This window comes from Phascolarctos cinereus, unplaced genomic scaffold, assembly GCF_003287225.1.
Source record: "Phascolarctos cinereus isolate Bilbo 61053 unplaced genomic scaffold, phaCin_HiC Scaffold_4;HRSCAF=312, whole genome shotgun sequence".
In the NCBI taxonomy this organism is placed as follows: domain Eukaryota; kingdom Metazoa; phylum Chordata; class Mammalia; order Diprotodontia; family Phascolarctidae; genus Phascolarctos; species Phascolarctos cinereus.
This window is the reverse complement of record NW_027555847.1, coordinates 721044116-721064500: the sequence shown is the minus strand read 5'-3', so window position 1 is coordinate 721064500 and position 20385 is coordinate 721044116. Positions and strand designations below refer to the sequence as shown.

Genomic DNA, 20385 nt, shown 5'->3' with positions numbered 1-20385 from the left:
ATCACCTATCATTCTATATCCCTCCTACACTAAACTCCTTGAGAAGGTAATTTTTGATTGGTGCATCTACCATACTCTTCTGTCTCCTAAACTCTTGGCAATCTCACTTTGATTTCATTATTCAACAAAAATAAACTATTCAACAAACTCTAGTGACTCCCTGTTACCTTCAGAATCACATATAAAGTCCTATGCTTGGCATTTAAAGCCCTTCACAACTTGACTCCTTTCTAACTTTTCCAGTCTTCTTAAACTCTACAGCCCTCAGTGGATTCCACGATTCAGCCATACTGGCCCACTTGCTGTTCCTTGCACATGATACACCATTTCCACTCTGCCTTTGCACTGGCTCTTCTCCATGACTGAAATGCTCTCCCTCCCTACCTCAAACTCTCAGAATTCCTGGCTTCCTTTAAGATTTAGCTCAAGATCACTTCCTGCAGGAGGCCTTCCTTGATTCCATCTCACTCTCCTGGCCCCAGCTGCTGATGCCACTCCTTCTAAAGTTACCTTCCATGTATTCTGTATTTATCTTGTATGTTGTATGAAGTTGCTGATGACCCAAAGGAAAGCAGAACACACCGTGGGTATGAGGAGGCTGCAGCTTATAATTCACGATTAATCATGTGTAATATGTCATCAATGATATGAATGATTGTGAAAGGAAGTGGGCAGGTCATGTACCCATGGCAAAGCACGATGTCCAAGGGCATCTTGGACTCTGGAATGGTGAAGGGCCCAGGGGATGGAAGATCTCTAACGCCTTGGATCTATAGGCCTTCCATGGGGGATTTATAGAGGATGTGGAGAAGAACAGCATGACATACATCAGGTGCTTAATAAATACTTCTTGTTTGATTGATTCAAATATCAAAGAGTATAATAGGATTTTGTGGATTTTAGATTTATTTGAGGTAACAATTTTCATAGTATCACAGATCCTATATTTACAACATGGGGTGGGAGCTCCCTCACCTTAATATGAGGGATAATTTTTTCATAGAACTTCATAACTCAATGCTTCTTATTAGTCCTGACACATTATTCTTCCTGGATCTCAGGGAAGAGAGCTAGGTTCAGTAAGTGAGGGTGGCCAAGAGGCAGATTTAGACTTTATGTGAGGCAAAAATCTTCCTCCTCTTATAGTTGCCTGAAAGGCTTCTTTGGTGAGTAGAGAATTTCCCATCACTGGATGTCATGAACTAGAAGCTGCATAAGTCAGGAAGGGTGTAGAGGGAATTCCTGATCAGGTATGAGATGGACCAGATGTCTCTGAGAGACTTTCTAGCCTTAAGATTCTGTGAAAGCCTTTTTAGATACACTTTCTGTCTGTGTTTCTATGTCTCTTTCTGCATCTCTCTCTCTCTCTCTCTCTCTCTCTCTCTCTCTCTCTCTCTCTCTCTCTGTCTCTCTCTCTGTCTCTGTCTCTCTCTCTCTCTGTCTCTCTCTCTCTCTCTCTCTCTCTCTCTCATTCTCCCTTTTTCCCTTTTCTTCTTTTTTCCTTCCCGTCCCACCAGCTTTAAATTATACCTGTTTGCTACCCTTCCACAGCCCAATGAGAGGCTAACAGGGAAGAGGAAGGTTGGTAGTCCAGGCTTGGTTGACCCTGCTTGAAACCTGAGGCAGGATTCAGGCAAAATAAGCATGATAGAAGACGCCCACAGCCATGACTAGGATGGCGTTGACATTCACCACATTCCTCCAAAAGGGTTTTTCAGATGTGTCCGTCATCTGCTTCTGCAGAGCAGCCTTCTCTTCCTCGGTCAGCTTGGGGCCTTTCTTTGTCTCCAGCCCACAGAACGCATTCCAGGCTCTCTTGAAGAACCCTTGTGATTCCTCTGGGCCATCTGGAGGAAAGGGAAGAGAGGCAAGCAGTGAGGAAATGTGCCCATAATGGGTATTTCTAAGGCACATTTTGAGTTGTCGAAGGGCTTTACCAGGACATCATTTGAGTCTCACAAAAGTGCTGGGAGGTGGGCAATACAGCTATTATTGTGCCCATTTTGCAGATGAGGAATCTGAGGCTCAGAGAGATAAAGTGACTTCTCTATGGACACACAGCTAATGGGTTTGAGAGGCAGAATTCAAACTCAGCTCTCCCTGACTCCAAGAACAACATGCTAGCCAGTGTACCCTGCTCTAAAGGTGACTAGGAGGAAGCCGCTTCCCTGGCAAGTGATCTGGCAACAAAAACATTAGCTGTTCCCTGACATTACTAAAGGCAGCAACTAGAAGAAATGAGCCTGAAGGGAAAGAGTCCTTCAGGGTAACTTTGAACCTCAGCAATGTCAGGATCCTGGTCAAAGTTCGGGCTACCAGAGAAGAGGTTTCCACCTTAGCACCAGAAGGGAAAAGGGTCTTCCATTTTCAAGGTGGTCTTGAACAGATGCACAAGGGGGTCCTAAGTACTTTTAAGCACAGATTGGTCTCAGTAGCTGGGAAGCTGGCTCAGACAGTTTGTCAAAAAGAAAACTCCTTGCTGGAAGGCAGGACTTCTGAGACCCCAGGGGAGCTGGGCAGCCAGAGAGACAAGTGGACAATTAAACATCACCTTCTTCCCCCTGGTCTCCAGCTTCTTCTTGTCCATACTGCTCAGGGGTCAGGTCGATGCGTTCTTCCTGGCTATTGCGGAGAGCCCAGCAAAGGCGGTGCAGCTGTCCAGAGAGCACAGACAAGGGTTAGCCATGTGACCATGGCAATGAGCACCTCTCCTCACCAGAGGTGTTAGGATGAACCTCAGGTCAAGTTCTGACTGTCTCCAAGAAGCTTGACTTGATTCTTTCCAGATCTATGTTCTAAGGTCCTTCCAGATGGATCACATTATGTTCTAATTGCCCTTCTTGCTCTGACATTCTGTGTTCTAAAACCCTACCAAGACCTCACATTCTGTGTTCTAAGGCCCCTCCCAACTTTATCACTCTATGTCCTAATCTAAAGTCTCTTCTAGATCTGACATTCTGTGTTCCAAAAACCTTCCAAGAGCTCACATTCTGTGTTCCTAGGGCTCTTGCAAAACACATTCCCTGTTCTAAGGCCCCTGCCAGCTCTTACATTCCCTGTTCTAGAGTCCCTTCAAGCTCTGGTATTCCTGATTCTAGGGTTCCCTCTTAGCTCTCACATTCTACATGCTATGACCCCTCCCAATTTTGACATCTTTTGTTCCATGAAGTTTTTCATGACTTTGAGACTCATCTTACCTTTTTATGACTTCTTTCTCTGGTTCCTGGTTTTGCCCTCTGGGGCCAAATAAAACAAGTCTTATCCATCTTCCATATGGCAGTCCTTAAATTCTTGAGGACTTCTACCACATCTCTGCTCTACATCACCCCCAAGTAGTCTCATTTTCTGGCTCTATATTCTCGGTCCTTTCAACCTACCCACATCTGGGATATGAACTTCAAGCCCTCAGGCACTCTGGTCACTTTCCCATAGATGGTCTGTACTTTATCCACATCTTTTCTAAAATGGCTCTCCCATCACTGAACACAGTACTCTGGGTGAAGTCCCAGATATTTTCCTTCTCTCAATGAAGACAAATAAAATATCAGCTTTCTCAGCAGCTGAATCAAGCGGGTGCCCTATAGAGAACTTTCAGTCCACTGAAGTCCCCCCCAACTTTTCCGAAGTAATTACTATTAGGTCATGACTCCTTCATCTTATAAAGTTGACCTCTTGAACCTAAGTGTGGAATTTCATGCTTATCTCTACTACATTTCATCTTACTATAATCCAGCTCTGACGTGGTATATTTTGAAATGCCCCCTCTCTCTGAGAGTCTAGGGTTATATGACTCAAAGTCTTCTTGATCCAGGATTTGTAGTGAGGTAAAAGCTAGGGAAAGGGCATGATTTCATGATGACTAAAGGCAAACTCATACTTACATGTATGTCAGGAATAGGTTTTGTCATCAGAGAGATACCAAGAACAACCAAGACTGTCAATGTGAAGAGGACTATGGCAAAATAGGAGAAATGCCATCCACAGATGATGTCGGGACATTGGCTGGGGACCATGCAAGTGCCTGTCCCATAGGCAACCTCAGCGATCATACGAGTTAGACCAACCACAAGGCCAAACATCAGTCCCCAGAAAGCTCCCTGCCAAAGAAAGCCAAGGAGAGCAGTTTCAGTGTGCTTTCAGCACAAGGGACGACAAACCACACAAAGTTCGTCTTGTGGGATGGAAGAATTATTGAAAACCAGAATGACAACAACAACAACACCACAAAGCTTCCATATGGGATTCTAAGAATACCAGAATTGGAAGGGAAATTGAGCCCAACCTTGTTTACTTTTCATATGACAAAACCAAGGTCCAGATAACTGAAATAATTTCCTCCCAAGAAGTTGGCTCTTATTCAGGGCCCTTTCTACCATATATTTACAATTGACAATTGTTGATATTATGTCTTATTGCTGTGGGAAAAATTGGAATTCAGGGACATCCATGAGTGTGGGAGGACATGGCATTTTGAGTTCCCCAGGCGGGCAGAGTCCTTACCACCTCTACACACTGAATTCTCCCCATTCTGACTCACCTGCTCATTAACTCTCTTGCAGAAGATGGCAAGCAGGAACACAGCTGTAATGGGGGACCCAAGGTAGCTTGATATCGACTCCACATACTGGACCAATTCACCATTTTGACCCTCCTGAACTATTGGGATCCAAGCAATGCTGAGGGCAATCAGGACAATGATGAACAACCTGTAAACATATTTCTATCAATAGGATATTGAGCTATAACTAGGGTGAACAAGTTGAGGATTTTCCCATGGTGGGGGTTCTTATTCTCCAGGAAGATTCTTCTCTCTCCCCATGAGACCACAAGCCTTGTATTCCAAAGTACTCCAATAGCCCCAGACACCATAGGGATTGGAAAGGGGAAAGTGGGCTTTGAGAGAGTGTAAGGGAGCATAATTACTGGTGGTGGAAATTAAGAGAAGAAGGGGAAGGGATGAAGGGGTAAAGGGATGAAGATGGGTTTCCCCTTCTCCACACAGTCAGGCTATCTTTCCTGGGGCCTGCCTGACTTCCTCCCAAATACCAATGAGGTTTCATATTGCATTCTCTGGATAATGGTCAATAAAGACACCCTTGTTCTCTTGTCAGTCAGGTCCTGAACCTCACCATTATTCTTAATTTCTCCCTCTTCCTTTTTTTCCCCACATTTAATCCATCACCACTCTTATCAATTCTCTTCCACTACAGTTCTGATATCTGGCTGAGACAGTGTACAGCTGGGACATCAAAAATCATCTGGCCTAAGCCTTCACTTGGGAGGAAGGAAAACAAGACCAAGAGATTTGGCCACGATTACACAGCAAGTGGTAGAACCAGATTTCAGCTCAGGCTCTCCGACTCCAGAATTTGTGTTCCTCCCCCTGCATCACACTGCCTTCCTGGCATCTTTTCTTCCCGTACACCTTAACAGGCAGCCAGCAGTTTGGCTTAGTAGCAGAAGCTCTGGACTCTGAGTCCAAAGACATAAGTTTGGTTCCTTGTTGTGATATTCCTGGCTGGGTAACCCTGGGCAACTGGCTTGCCTTCTCTGCATCTTGATTTCTACATCCATAAAGCGGAGATAGAAATGCTTACCTTACCTTACTCATGGGTTGGTTGTGAGAAAAGAAAAATGTAAACCTGGCCAGAAAGGGACATTACACTTGTTGTTGTACCCAGGAACACATTCTTCAAGCTTTTTTTTCCCCTTTTTGTTGTTATCGTTGCATGTCCCAGTCATTGATCTCTCCATCCTCTTCTCTTTTGGCAGCCAGATAGTACAATTCATAAAGTACTGGGCTTGAGGTCAGTAAGACCTAAGTTCAAATCCATCTCAGATACTTACTGGGTATGTGATCCTGGGCAAATCATTTCACCCTGTTTGCCACAGTTTCCTCATCTGTAAATGTAGAGATGGAAATGGCAAAGCACGCCAGTATTTGTACCAAGAAGACCCTAAATGAGGTCATGAGGAGTCAGACACGACTGAAAACAACTAAACAGCAAGTGGTATTCCTAGATCAAAGGCTGTGCGTAGTTTTATAGCCTTTTGGCCATAGCCCCAAACTTTTCTCCAGAATGACTGAATTCCACCAACCATGCACCTGTGTACCTATGCTTCCACAACCTCTTCAGAATGTATCATTTTTCTTTTCTGTCATGTTAGCCAGTCTGATAGATGTGAGGTGGTTCCCTAATCAGTAATGATTTACAGCATTTTTGTGCAACTATTAGTAGCTTTGATTTCTTCTTTTGAAAAATGCCTGTTCATCTCTTTTGACCATTTATCAATTGGGGAACGCCTCTTAATTTTATAAATTTGGTTCATATACAAATCATAAATGTGTGAACCTTATGTATTTGAGAAATGAAGCCTTTATCAGAGAAACTTTCTATAAATCCCCCCCAACTTCTCTGCTTTCCTTCTAATTTGGGCTGTATCCGTTTTGTTTGTGCAAACCTTTCCTAATTTCATGCAATCAAAATTATACATTTTGCTTCCCTTAATCTTCTCTGTCTCTTGTTTGGTCACAATCGCTTAGTCATAGATCTGATAGGCAAAATATTCCACACTCCCCAAATTTACTTATGATATCACCCTTTATGTTTAAATCATGTACCCATTTTGAGCTTATCTTGGTATACAGTATAAGTTGATTTCTGCCAAAATACTTTCCAGTTTTCCCAACGATTTTTATCAAATAGTGAGTTCTTGCCCCCAAAGCCTTGATCTTTGGATTTCTTAAATACTAAATTCCTATGATCATTTAGGACTATGTATTGCGTATCTGATCTATTCCACTGATGATTAATGCTTTGTAACATAGTTTGAAATCTAATACCTGCCAGGCTATCTTCTTTCATATTTTTTCATTGATTCCCTTGATATTTTTGACTTTTTGTTCTTCTAGGTGAATTTTGCTAGAATTTTTTCTAGCTCTACAAAATGACTCATTGCTAGTTTGCTTGATATGGCATCCATAAGTAAATTAATTTAGGTGGAATTGTCATTTTTATTATATGGACTCAGCCTACCCATTAGGAATTAACATTTCTCTAATTACTGACATCTGTCTTTAATTGTGTAAAAATTGTTTTGTAATTGTGTTCATATCATCCCTGGGTTTTTCTTGATAGATAGACTTGATAGATAGATAGATAGATAGACTACCAAGTATTTTATATTGTCTATAGTTATTTTACGTGCAATTTCCCTTTCTATCTCTTCCTGCTATATTTTGTCAGTAATACATAGGATATTTCAATTTTGCTAAAGTTGATAATGATTTCAACTAGTTTTTTAGTTGTTTCTCTAGGGTATTCTAAGTATGCTACCATATCATGTACAATGAGTGATGGTTTTGTTTCCTCAGTGCCTATTTTTATTCCTTCAATTTATTTTTCTTGTCTTCTTCCTATAACTAGAGTTTCTAATACAATATTAAATAATAGTGGTGATAATGGCCACATTTATTTCACTCCTGATCTTGTTGGGAAGGCTTTTATTTCATCCCCAAGAGAATGAATTGGGGGGGGGGAACATTTTACTAGCTCCTAATGGAGCATTTTAAAAACATTTTTAAAAATCAAAATACATCAAGTCCAGGAAAAAATAGGTTTGGAATCAGGAAACCTGAGTTCAAATCCAATAGCTGCTATTTATTAACTGTGTAACCTTGGGCAAGTTGCCCCATCACTTTTGGCATAAATTTTGCAATCTACAAAATGAGGTTGGATTTGAAAATCTCAAAGCTCCTCTACCCCAGCTCTGAAACGCTTTGGTCTATGATCCAAATCTTCCCTGTTTCTGTTAATGTGCCCTAATCCATGGAGTCCTCAAAGTGTGCAATCTCAGTGTCATCCTTGATCCTTCCCTCCCCATTGATTCCTATATGTAATCAGTTACCAAATCTTGCTACTTCTGTGTCTGTACTATCATTAACATTCATTTCCCTGTTAATACAACCACCATTCCCTCTCACCTAGACTATGGCAATAGCTTTCTATTTGGCCTCTCTGTCTCAAAGTCTCTCCCCACTCCAAGCTGTCCTGCAAACTTCAATCAAACTGACATTGCTGCAGCATAGATCTGGCCATTACACTCCCTTCTACTAAAAAATAGTCTTCAATAGCTGCCTAATGCTTCAGGATCCAATATAAATTTTTCACCTTGACATTTTTAAAGCCCTCTACAATCTGCTTTCCACCTACCTTTCAATTTTATATCATACAATTTTCCCTAGCACACTCTCTATTCTAATCAAATTGGCTGCTAGCTCCTCTGCACACGTTACATTTTCTCTCCAGCCTCTATGTATTTGTATTAGTGTTATCTCATGTCAGGAATACACTCACTTTTCACCTCCACATTGTAGAATCTCTAACTTCCTTCAAAGACCAACTGAGATGCCACTCCCACCAGGAAGTGTTACTTGATTTCCACTCCCTCCCCCCAGGTATTAGAATACTCTTCCCTTTAAATTTTTTTTTTTAAATACTTTTAATTTATTTATCTGGGTACATAGGGTATCCCTCCAGCATAATGGAAGATCCTTGAGGGCAAGAACAGTTTTTTTCATTTTATTTTCTATTTTCTAGGACCTAGAAGAGTAACTTACACATATTAGATGCTTCCTATGTATTCATGAATTTTGACTTGAATCTATTATTGTTCAAGTTTATAGGACTAGGAAATCTCATGCTAAGCTTTCTATAATTTAGCTGTTGATCACAAACATGGCTTCTTAGGTCTTGCTAGCCTACTTCTACACAGAAGGCCATCCATCCTGTTTACTTCTGTATCATTTATAAGATGCATAGGTTTGGGGGCAGCTAGGTGGTGCAGTGGATAGAGCACTGGCCCTGAAGTCAGAAGGACCTGAGTTCAAATCTGGCCTCAGACACATATCACTCACTAGCTGTGTGACTCTGGGCAAGTCACTTAACCCTAATTGCCTCACAAAAAAAGAAAGAAAGAAAGAAAGAAAGATGCATAGGTTTTGGGGAAGAGAATTCCAACACACCCCAGCCAAGATGTCCACAGGGCTATGTCAGCTAGGCAAAGCAGTGGACTGGGTGCTAGATTCAGAAAGACCTCATTTCCAATACTTCTTCAGACATTGACTAGCCATGTAAACTTTGGTAAACCACATATCCTCTCAAAGCCTCAATTTCCTCATCAGTCAAGTGAGAATATTAAGAGCATCTACTTTATAGGGTGGTTATGAAGATCAAATGACATAATATATGTAGGTCCATTTACAAACCTCAAAATGCTGCTATCATAAAATATTTATTATGTATTATAACAATATATTATAAAATGCTAGCTATTATTACTAGCTCTGTTACCTTCCTGCTATCAGGAGCTCTCTTTCTGATGCTCGTTTTCGAATTTTGGTATAGATGTCAATGGTGAACAGAGTGCTGGAACTATTGAAGACAGAGGTGAGGGAACTCAAGAGTGATGCCAACACGGCTGACAACATCAGTCCCCGAAGTCCTTGAATAGTAACAAAAAAAAAAAGAAGAAGAAATTATCTTCATTTGCACTTATGAGCCAACATCCAAGGCCTTATGCTGTCCTTCTACAGCTCCTGAACCTTTGAGTCTAATCCAAGCACAAAATGTCAGAGCTGGTAGGGTCTTAGAAAAGAGAGTGACAGAGCTAAGATAGATCTTAGAAAGAGATTGGCAGACCTAAAAGGGACCTTAGAATATAGAACATCAGTGGGCAGCTAGGTGACACAGTGAATAGATCTCTGGCCTTGGAGTCAGAAGTTCAAATCTAGCCTCAGACACTTACTAGCTATGTGACCCTGGGCAAGTCACTTAACCCTGATCACCTCAGGGGGAAAAAAAATACATACATATATACATATACATATACATATATGTATGTATGTATGTATATATAACGTCAGTATTGGAAGGGACTATATCACATAGGTCAGAGCTGGACAAACAGAGGCTGACCTATACTCAATTTTCATTTGCCACTTTGAATGCTAATATGGGAACCAGAGACCCTCTTATCCACATTTGAGGAAACCTTGACATGAGCCATACTTGTAATTTATTTTGAAGATTTCCTGGAATAATTTCAGTTGGGGTCAATGACCCAAAATGACTCTTCAGAGATTGGATTTGAACCCAGGTTCTCTTACTCCAGAGACAACGCACCTTCTAGAGTAGAGCAGAGATATGGGTTTGAATTTGCCCTTCTGCCTTACTAGCTATGTGACATTGGAAAGTTCCTTCACATCTCTGAACCTTGGTTTCTTCCTGTATGAAATGGGGTTAATTATGATGAATCATACTTATGCTACCTGCTTCACAAGGATAGTTGAGAAGAAAGTGCTTTATAAATTTCCAAGTCCTGGAGAAATGGGAGACATGATTATCATGAAGTTATCACCACTCTCTGAGCTTCACTGATCTTTTCAATGAGGGCTTGGACTAAATGATCTCTAAGGTTCTTTCTGGACTCCAGAGTTGTATACAATCTAATCTCCATTAGCTTTGTTATTTGCCAGGTAATCATGGTCAGCTCTTGGGAGTCCTCATTGACATGAAGTCAAGGGAATGGTCTGGTTGACCTCTAGTCCTCTGGTTTTTATGATTAGATGATTTTATGGAGATGCTGATCTTTTTTCTACTTTTTTCAGATAAGTAAAGTATATCAGGCATTCTAGATTAGCCTGTTGGATCAATGGATCATAGACTGATATCTGGAAGAACCTTGGAAACCATCTTGTTCAGCTCCTTCATTTTACAGAGAAGGAAACTGAGGCATACAGGGGTTAAGTTACTTGCCAAATGTCTCAGAACTAATCAGTGTCTGCAAGTTTTGAACCCAGTTCTTAGGTTTAAGACTCCTTTCAAGGATTGAAAGAAAGTAATTTACAAAGAGATAAACTGAATGTGCTATAAGAAATGATAAACAGGCTGACTTCAGAAAAACCTGGAAAGACTTATATGGTCTGATGCTGAGTGAAGTGAGCAGAACCAAGAGGACTTTGTACACAGTAACAGCCACATTATGTGATGACTAATATTGTTAAACTGAACCCTTCTCAGCATTACAAGGATCTAACACATCTCCAGAGGCCTTGGGATGGAAAATGCTGTCCACATCCAAAGAAAGAACTATGGAAGTCGAATCCCTATCACTTATTTTTACCTTCTGTTGAGTTTTGTTTCATCTTTCTGATGGTTCCTCCTATTGGTTTTAATTTTTACTTACAACTTCACTAATGTGAAAATATGTTTAATGGGTATGTAAATGTAAAGCCTACATCAGATTGTGCGCCATCTTGGGGGGGGAAGAGGGAGAAAAATTTTCAACTCAAAAGCATATGGAAGTGATCGCTGATAAATCAAAATAAATTAATAAAAAAAAATAAAACAAAAAAAAAGAAGAGATAAACTGAAATAAGTCCAGAAGTGGCCATGAAGAATAGTGAGGATCAGAAGAGAGGACGTGATAACTGCGCTCATATGTTAGAAGGCCTATCCCAAGAGAGTGGGATTAATCTTGTTTAGTGCGGCCCCAGCGGGCAAAACCAGGAGCCCTGAGTGGAAGTTACAAGAAGGCAGAAATAGGCCCAGCGCTAAAAAAAAAAATCTTAACAATTGGCATTATCCTAAAGTAAGATGGGCTGCCTTTGGAGGTCTTCAAGCAGAGACTGGGTGACCCCTTGTTGGGTACAATGTAGAGGGGATTCTTAGTGAAGGCCAGATTGAAATAGATGATTCCTGAGGTCCTTCCCAACCCTAGGACTCAGTGAGAAAGGGCTCCATTACTTGCCAGAGACCACTAAAATCACTGTTTATGACACCCTTTGGTGAATGACATGAAGACCCCATAGGGACACTAACCATTGGGCATGAGCTCTACCACCAGCTTCGGGTAAGCCATGTTGGTGCAGCCCACACTGGTTCCACAATGTTTCTCACATTCAGAAGGTATGACACAGGCTATTTCATCTGTGGAGAGAGCCAGAGAGAATTCTGGTCAGCCAGGGTCCAAGCAGTGAAGAGAGCCAAGGCCACTGGTATGGTAGCTAGAACAGGAGCTTCTGAGTGTCTGCCTTGGCAGTGGCTGATGGGCTTCATCTGGGGCCAAGACACTCTGCCTGTCAGCTCCCAGGTAGAAGTGGCCCCCTTGAGACATGTGCCCAATTTAAGAATTGGGGCTAACAACTAGTAGGGCACAAAAACCTGTCTCTCTGTTTCCCACTTTTTCATTGAACTCTCCCAGGATGTCTTGACTCCTAAAAACATATTTGAAAAATGCATTTTCTTGCTGTCCTTGTTATACCCCTTGAAGACAGTGACTTGTTTTTGTCTTTGTATTTCCAGAACCATCATAGTACTTGCCACATTACTAAATAAATGCTCATCATTTGGTTGATTACATCACAATCATTTTTGAGGATTAAAAAAAAAAAACTTCTGTCCCTGCCCCAAGATTGAACAAAGAACAATAACTTCAGTAACATCCAACAAGGTGACTTCATCGGATAATGTATACAATATTCTTTATCTAGACCAGGATTTTTCATCTTTTAGAAAGTGTCCTGGACTCCGTAGGCAGTCTGATGGGACCTTTAGACCCCCCATCTCAACACAATGTTTTTAAGTACATAAAATAAAACAAAATACATAGGATTCAGGCACAGCTAAGAGGGACAGTGGATAGAGTACCAGCCCTGGAGTCAGGAGAACCTGAATTCAAAGCCTGCCTTAGACACTTACTAGCTATGTGACCCTGGGCAAGTCACTTAACCCCTATTGCCAACAACAACAACCAAAAAAAAAAACCCATTGGATTCAAAAGGAAACCAATCATACTGAAACAAGGCAACCAAAAGAGGATGTTTTTGAAGTTCACAGACCCCCAGGTTAAGAACCCCTGATTTAGAGAACATTTTTCTATACTCAATCAGTCAATCGACATTTATTAGTGCCTACTATGTGCCAGGCATAGTGCTAAATGCTTGGGATACAAAAAGAAGCAAAAGACACTCTTTACCCTCAAGAGCTTACAATCTAATGGGAGGAGATAACATGCAAACAAATACATTCAAAGAAAGCCATATACAATACAAATGGAAAATAATTAACAGACAAAAGGCATTACAATTAAGAGGGGGAAGACTTTCTCTAGAAGGTGGGATGTTAATTGGGACTTGAAGGAAGCCAAAGAGGTCAGTAGTCAGAGCAGAGGATGGAGAGCTTTCCTGGCCTGGGGCATGAAAGAATGTCTGGAGCCAAGAGAGGGAGGGTCTTATTTGTGGAACAAACAGGAGGCCAGTGTCACTGGATCAAAGAGTACAGGGTGGGGAGCCAGGTGTAAGAAGACTGGAAAGGGAGAAGGAGCAAGGTTGTGAAGGGCTTTGAATGGTAAACAGAAGTTTGTATTTTCTCCTGGAGGCAAGAGGAAGCCAATGGAGCTTATTGAGTAGAGAGTGACATGGTGGGACATAAACTTTAGGAAAATTACTTTAGATACTGAATGAAGGATGGACTGAAGTGAGGAGAGACTTGAGGCAGCATACTCCCCCAGCAGCTATGGCAATAGTTCAGGTGTGAAGTGATGAGGGTCTGCACCAGGGTAGGGGCAGTGTCAGAAGAGAGAAGGGGGCGTATTTGGGAGATGATGCAAAGGCATAATCAACAGGCCTTGGCAAAAGCTTGAATATGGGGGCAGCAAGGTGGTGCAGTGGATAGAGCACTGGCCCTGAAGTCAGGAGTAGCTGAGTTCAAATCCGGTCTCAGACCAAACACTTGACACTTACCAGCTGTGTGACCCTGGGCAAGTCACTTAACCCCAGCTGCCTTAAAAAAGAAAAAAAGAAAGAAAAGCTTGAATATGGTGAGGTGGGAGATAATGAAGAGTCAAAGATGCCATCTAGGTTGGAAGCCTGGGGGACTAGGAAGAGGGTGTCGCCCTCAACAGTAATAGGCAACGTGTGTGGGGTGGGGGAAAAACAATCAGTTCTGTTTTGGACATATTGAGTGTCACATGTCTACTGACATCCAGTCTGAGATGTTTGAAAGACAGTTGGAGACCCATTTTAGACTTGTATTAGCCTTGAGGTAGATATTCCTTATTATCTGTTTTGTTATGCCATGATTTATTTTTCAGTTCTGTTACTCAACATTCAACTTCCTTTTAGGGTTATTTGAATGATCTCTCAAAGTAGGGAGGCAGCATGATAAAACAGAATAAACATTGGTTCTAGTGCCAGAGGACATGGGTTCAAATCCAACCTCAACTATTAGCAGTGTGACCATAGTGACTTCTCTTCACTTCTGTGTGCCTCAATTTCTTCAACCGTAAAATAGGGGTAATAATAGTACCTGTCTCTTAGGGTTGTTGTAAGGCTCAAATGAGATAATATTTGTAAAGTGTTTAGCACAGTGCTTGGTACATAATAGGTGCTTAATAAATGTTTGTTTCCTTTTTGTTCCTTCCTTCCTTCCTACTACCTGTCCTCTGACTCCATTCTGCCTTTAGATCTATGATCTTATCTTTAATTCACATGGTAACCATTGTGTCAGGAAGACTAGGGTCAGTTCAAATCCAGTGTCAAATACTTCCTAGCTATGTGACCCTCGGGGCAAGTCACTTAACCTCTGATTGCCAGACAAAATAGATCCAATAGATTCAATGGAAAAGGAAATGGCAAACTACTCCAGTATCTTCACCATGAAAACCCCAAATGGGGTCATGAAAGATTGGATACAACTGAAAAACAACAACAAAAGCCACCATTATATATTGTTCTCTTGCTTCTGCTGATTTTGTTCTGCATCAATTTATGCAAATTCTTCTGGGTTTTGACTAAATGGCTCGTGTTTTTCATTGCTAACAGTACGTTAACATTTTAGTATATTCATATGACTCAGTTCTTTGAGCCATTCTCCAATCAATGGACACCTAATTTGTGCCAGTTCTTTGCTACCACAAAAGTGATGCTCCAAATATTGTAATATTTGTCGTTGTGAACCTTCATCTTGTCACTGATCTTCTTGGGGCCTACGCTCAGACATGGGACTGCTGAGTCAAAGGGTATGAAAAGTTTCATCATTTTTCTTGCATAATTCCAAACTGCTCTCCAGAATGGTTGGGCCCATTCACAGGTCCACCAACAGTTTATGCATACCTGTCTTCCCACAGCCCCTCTACCATTGATTACTCTCATTTTCTGTGATCTTCATCAATTTTCATGGTTTGACATAAAAACCTAGAGCTATTGTAATTTACATTTGTCTTATCTAGAGCATATTTTCAAATGTCCATTCATAGTTTAAAATTCAGGTGGAAATAAAATTAAATTACAGGTGAAAATAGATGGTAGTGGGAAACTTCAATCTTCCCCTCTCAGAACTTGAAAAGTCTAACCAAAACATAAATAAGAAAGAAGTCAAGGAAGTGAATAAAAATTTTATATAAGCTAGATATGATAAATATCTGGAGAGAGTTGAATGGGAATAGAAAGGAATATACCTTTTTCTCAGTGCTACATGATATCTTTGCAAAGATTGACCGTATATTTATTAGGGCATAACAATTTCATACTTGAAAGCAGAAAAATAAATATTAAATGCATCTTTTTCAGTTCACAATGCACTAAAAAAAATATTTAACAAGGGACTACAGAAACATAGAATTAAATCTAATTGGAGATTAAACAACCTAATATTAAGAAATGAGTGGGTTAAAAGAACAAATCATAGAAACAATCAATAATTTCATTAAAGAGAATGACGATAATGAGGCGATATATCAAAACTTGTGGGATACAGCAAAAGCAATAATCAGAGGAAAATGTTCATCAATAAAATAGAAAAAGAACAGACCAATGAATTGGATATGGAATTTTTAAAAACTAGAAAAAGAACAAACTAAAATTCTCAAACTAAACACTAATTGAGAGTCCTAAAAATTAAAGATGAGATTAATAAAATTGAGTTTAAAAACCACTGCATTAATAAATAAAACTAGGGGTTGGTTTTATAAAAATAAAACAATAAAATAGATAAAACCATTGGTTAATATGATTTTAAAAAGAGAGAGAAGAAAACCAAATCACTAACATTGAAAAAAAGGATGAATATGCCACTAATGAAGATGAAATTAAAGCAATTAGAAGGATTTTATTTTTGGTGAAGCAATTGGGGGTTAAGTGACTTGCCCAGGGTCACACAGCTAGTAACTGTCAAGTATCTGGTCTGAGACCAGATTTGAACTCAGGTCCTCCTGACTCCAGGGCCAGTGCTCTATCTATTGTACCACCTACCTGCCCCTAGAAGGAATTATGTTGCCCAATTATATGATAATAAATTTAACAAATTAAGTGAAATGAAAGAAAATTTACAAAAATATAAGCTGCCTAGATTAGCAGAAGAGGAAGTAGAATATCTAAATAGACCTATTTGAGAAAAAGAAATTGAATAGGCCATAAATGAGCTTCCTAAGAAAAATCACCAGGACCAGATAAATTTACAAGTGAATTCTATCAAACATTTAAAGACCAACTAATTCCAATACTAAATAAATTATTTGGAATAATAGGCAAAGAAGGGGTCCTACCAAACTCCTTTTATGAAATGAATATGATACTAATACCTAAACCAGGAAGAGTAAAATCAGTCCCCATGCTGTGAGGCTGGCTGGCTGCTGATGCTGCTGCTCTTGTATCTTGCTCCCCTCCTACCCCAATGAGAAAGACCTTTCCTGCTGTGCTAATAAGCTGCTTCCCTGCTCTTAGACCAATTCTGAGGTGGTTTTCTAGTTTTTTGGAGGGGAATTTAAGAGGCCTTCAGAAGTGTCCTTCCTCATTCTACCATATCGGTACCATAAGTCCAACAGGATCAGATCTCAAATTATGTTATGATAAAGTCAGTAACTATCAAAATTACCTTGTACTGGCTAAGAAATAGAAAGGTAGATCAGTGGAAAAGAGTAGGTATACAATCTTACAGCAGCAAATGACTGTAGTAACCTTGTGTTTGACAGGTATAAAGACTTAAGCTTTGGGGATAAGAATTCATTATTTGGTAAAAAATGCTGGGAAAGCTGTTAAGTAGTCTGGCAGAAATTGAGCATGGGCCAATATCACATGCCGTTTACCAAGATAAATGGATACATGACCTAGATATAAGGAAGATATTACAAGAAAATGGGGTAATTACTTAACAGACTCATGAATAGGTGAACAATTTATGAATAAACAAGAAATAGAGAGCAGCATAAGGTGTAAAATGGTTAGTTTTGATTGTGTTAAATTAAAAAGGGTTTGTATGAAAAGAACCAATGTAACCAAGATTACAAGGAAAGCAGAAAATTGTGGGGAAAGTTTTATAGACAGTTTCTCAAATAAAAGTCTGATATCTCAAATACATAAAGAGCTTTATCAAGTCTATAAGAATATGAGTCATTCCCCAATTGATAAATGGTCAAAGAATATGAACAGGCAGGTTTCCAATGAAGAAATCAAAACAATTTATGGTCATATAAAAATGCTTTAAATCATTCTTGATTCAAGAAATGCAAATTAAAACAGTCTTGAGATGTCATTTAACACTTCTCATATTGGTTAAAATGACAGAAAGAGAAAGTGACAAATGTTGGAGGGGATGTAAAAAATTGGGGGACTAATTCACTGTTGGTGGAATCGTAAACTACTCCAACCATTTTAAAGAGTAATTTGGAATAATGCCCAGTGAGTTATACAACTGCCTATACCCTTCAACCCAGCTTCAACCCAACCAATACCACTATTAGATCTGTTTCCCAAGATGATTAGGGGAAAAGGAAAAGAACCTTTATGTTCTAAAAATAGTTATAGCAGTTCTCTTTGGGATAGCAAAGAACTTGAAATTGCAGGGATGCCTATCAATTGGGGAATGGCTAACAAGTTGTGGTATATGATTGTGATGGAATACTATGGTGCTATAAAAAATGATGAGCTTGATGATTTTAGAAAAACATGGAAAGATTTGCATGAAATAATTAAGAGTGAAATGAGCAGAACCAAGAGAATCTTGTATACAATAATAACAATATTGTTTCAAGAACAACTTTTAGTGACTAAGTCATTTTGACTATTATAAATACCCAAATTAACTACAAAGGACTTATGAATGAAGATGCTCTCTGTATCCAGAGAAAGAATTGATAAGTAGATGCATTGCATAGTATGGATTTACATATATATGTGTAACTATGCATATTGTATGTACATATATTTACATATATATGTAAATATGCATATGTAATGTCTAATGGTAGCCATTTCTAGAGTGGAGAGGAGGAGCAGGAAAAGAAAGTTATGTGATAACTTTATTATATATTTAGAAGGAAAAGTAAGTTGTACATAATACGGTTGCAGTTTCATGTGCAAAAAATAAATTTAAAAAACCGCAACAAAAAAGAAAGAAAAGAAAATTAATCCACATGTCTCATTCTACAAGTATTCCAGGTAATTGAGGTTCCATCACAAACTGAAAATACCATACAGATCTGGATCCAGAACCAGATCTAGAACCAGGAGGAGCCTTAGAGGCCACCTGCTCCAACCCCTTCATTTCATGGATTAGGAAGCTCAGGTCCAGTGATGAGAGCGACTTACCAGGTGGTAAGTGGGAATCACATGGCTAGTAAGTTACAAGCTTAGACCCAAACTCGGGGCTCATTGATCCCAAGTTTAGTGCTCTTCCCCTGTGCTATATCCTTCCAAATTACAAGTTCCCCTGAAGATAGTTCATAGCCCAAAATGAGATCTTGAAGGGAAAAGGATTTGGAGAGAAACACACGATAATAGCATTTATTACTGACCACAAAGTAGAGAAATGTGTGGCCAACACTTGAACCACCACAGCATTTCCTAGGGCCTGAGGGTGAGTAGATGTCAGGGAGGACTTACCTGGGTACAGAATGCGGCTAATCATACCAGGCATCACCATGAGGAAAAGGATCAGCAGCTTCAAGTAGCCACACAAAATGCAACCAGCCTTCACATGGGACAGGTTCTTCCCTGAGAGGCATCGCTGCACAATCACCTGCCAGGGAAACAGAAAGTGTGGATGGTGCAGGGCCACAGGGCTTCCTTACTCAAATTAAAAGGTGTCCCTGCCTAGGGAGGGGGATGTGGCCAGATTCTCATTTCAAACAATGGGTAGAAGTTCCAGATAGGCAGACCAGCTCAGTGTAGGAAAGAATGTTCCAGTATTAGAGTTGTCTGGCACTCTAGCACTGGAATGGACAGCCTAGGAGTTAGGTAGTAAGTTCCCCACCACAGGAGATATCCAATCAGAAGATGGACAATCACCTACTGATAATGCTGTAAGCAAGCATTTGGACTATTTGGCCTCTCTGATAGTGAGGTATTTGTTTTTGTTTTGTTGTTTTGTTTCATTTTGTTCTTCTTGTTTTTGCTGACCAAAATACAGCACTGAAGCAAATAGGAGAAATGTATCACAGCAGAAAAAATATTATTTTGCTGATTGTGCCCTGCCAGGCCTAAACCTCAGATCACTCCCACCTTCCACTACCTCCTACAAATGTGTTACTGGAGGAAGGTGGAGAAATCATGAAACTGTTCTGATCGGGTCCAATACAAATTTATGCTACACAGCCTCGACTGGGCCCTCACTGGTGCTTGGCAATCCTCCTATACTGCCCTTCTCAACTTAATGCTCCCATTCTCCAAAGTGGCTCTTCCAGACCTTTTAATCCCTTTAATTCAAATCTCCCATGGTTCCTCCTGCCCCCACTTTCTCAGCTAAGAACCTTAAGAATCTCATATTTAACAGGAAAAAAATTGTATCCATTCTCCATGAACGCCCTCTTCTCCTTTCCCCATCTCCTATCATTCCTAGGCTACCCCCTTTTCCTCCTTCACCCCGTCTCACATTATAAAATGGCCCAAGTCCTTACCAAGGTTAGCCCTTCTACCTTCTCAAGTGACTCCATTTCATATTGTCTCCTCCAACACATTGTCTCCTCTCTCTGTCATCCCCACTCTCACTTATCTTCAATTTCTCCCTTGTGCTGGCTCATTCCCTACTGCTTAAACACATGTCCATGTCCCTCCCATCCTGAAAACACTCTCACTTGATCCTTCCATCCCTACTGCTGTAGAAGACGACACCATCCTCCAGACTCACACCCCAGGAGGCATCCTGGACTCCTCACTCTCTCTCACTTCCCATATCAAAGTTGATGCCAAGGCCTGTGAATTTCACCTCTGCGGCATCTCTCCAATATGTCCCCTTCTGTCCCCTGACACTGCCTCCATCTCTCAGTTCCAGGTATTCTCTCTGTCTCTCCCCAATGTCAGGAATACTCTATCTCCTCCTTTCTGATTAT

At 40.3% G+C, this 20385-nt stretch overlaps 1 protein-coding gene across 2 annotated transcripts in view; it reads right to left on the bottom strand.

Moving 5' to 3' along the window:
• Positions 1-1406: 1406 nt before the first annotated feature.
• Positions 1407-20385, bottom strand: part of LOC110215240 (solute carrier family 5 member 4-like) — a 55459-nt gene continuing 36480 nt past the window's right edge. The window contains exons 9-15 of one of the 2 annotated variants that reach the window (XM_020996559.2): positions 18941-19076; positions 11883-11990; positions 9354-9504; positions 4538-4706; positions 3882-4097; positions 2552-2654; positions 1407-1847 (exon numbers count right to left, since the gene is read on the bottom strand). In XM_020996559.2, coding sequence (XP_020852218.1) covers positions 1630-1847; positions 2552-2654; positions 3882-4097; positions 4538-4706; positions 9354-9504; positions 11883-11990; positions 18941-19076 — 1101 coding nt within the window. In that variant the 3' untranslated portion in view covers positions 1407-1629. Of the gene's footprint in view, positions 1904-2551; positions 2655-3881; positions 4098-4537; positions 4707-9353; positions 9505-11882; positions 11991-18940; positions 19077-20385 lie in introns of both variants that reach the window. The other variant, XM_020996560.2, reaches the window with a different exon arrangement.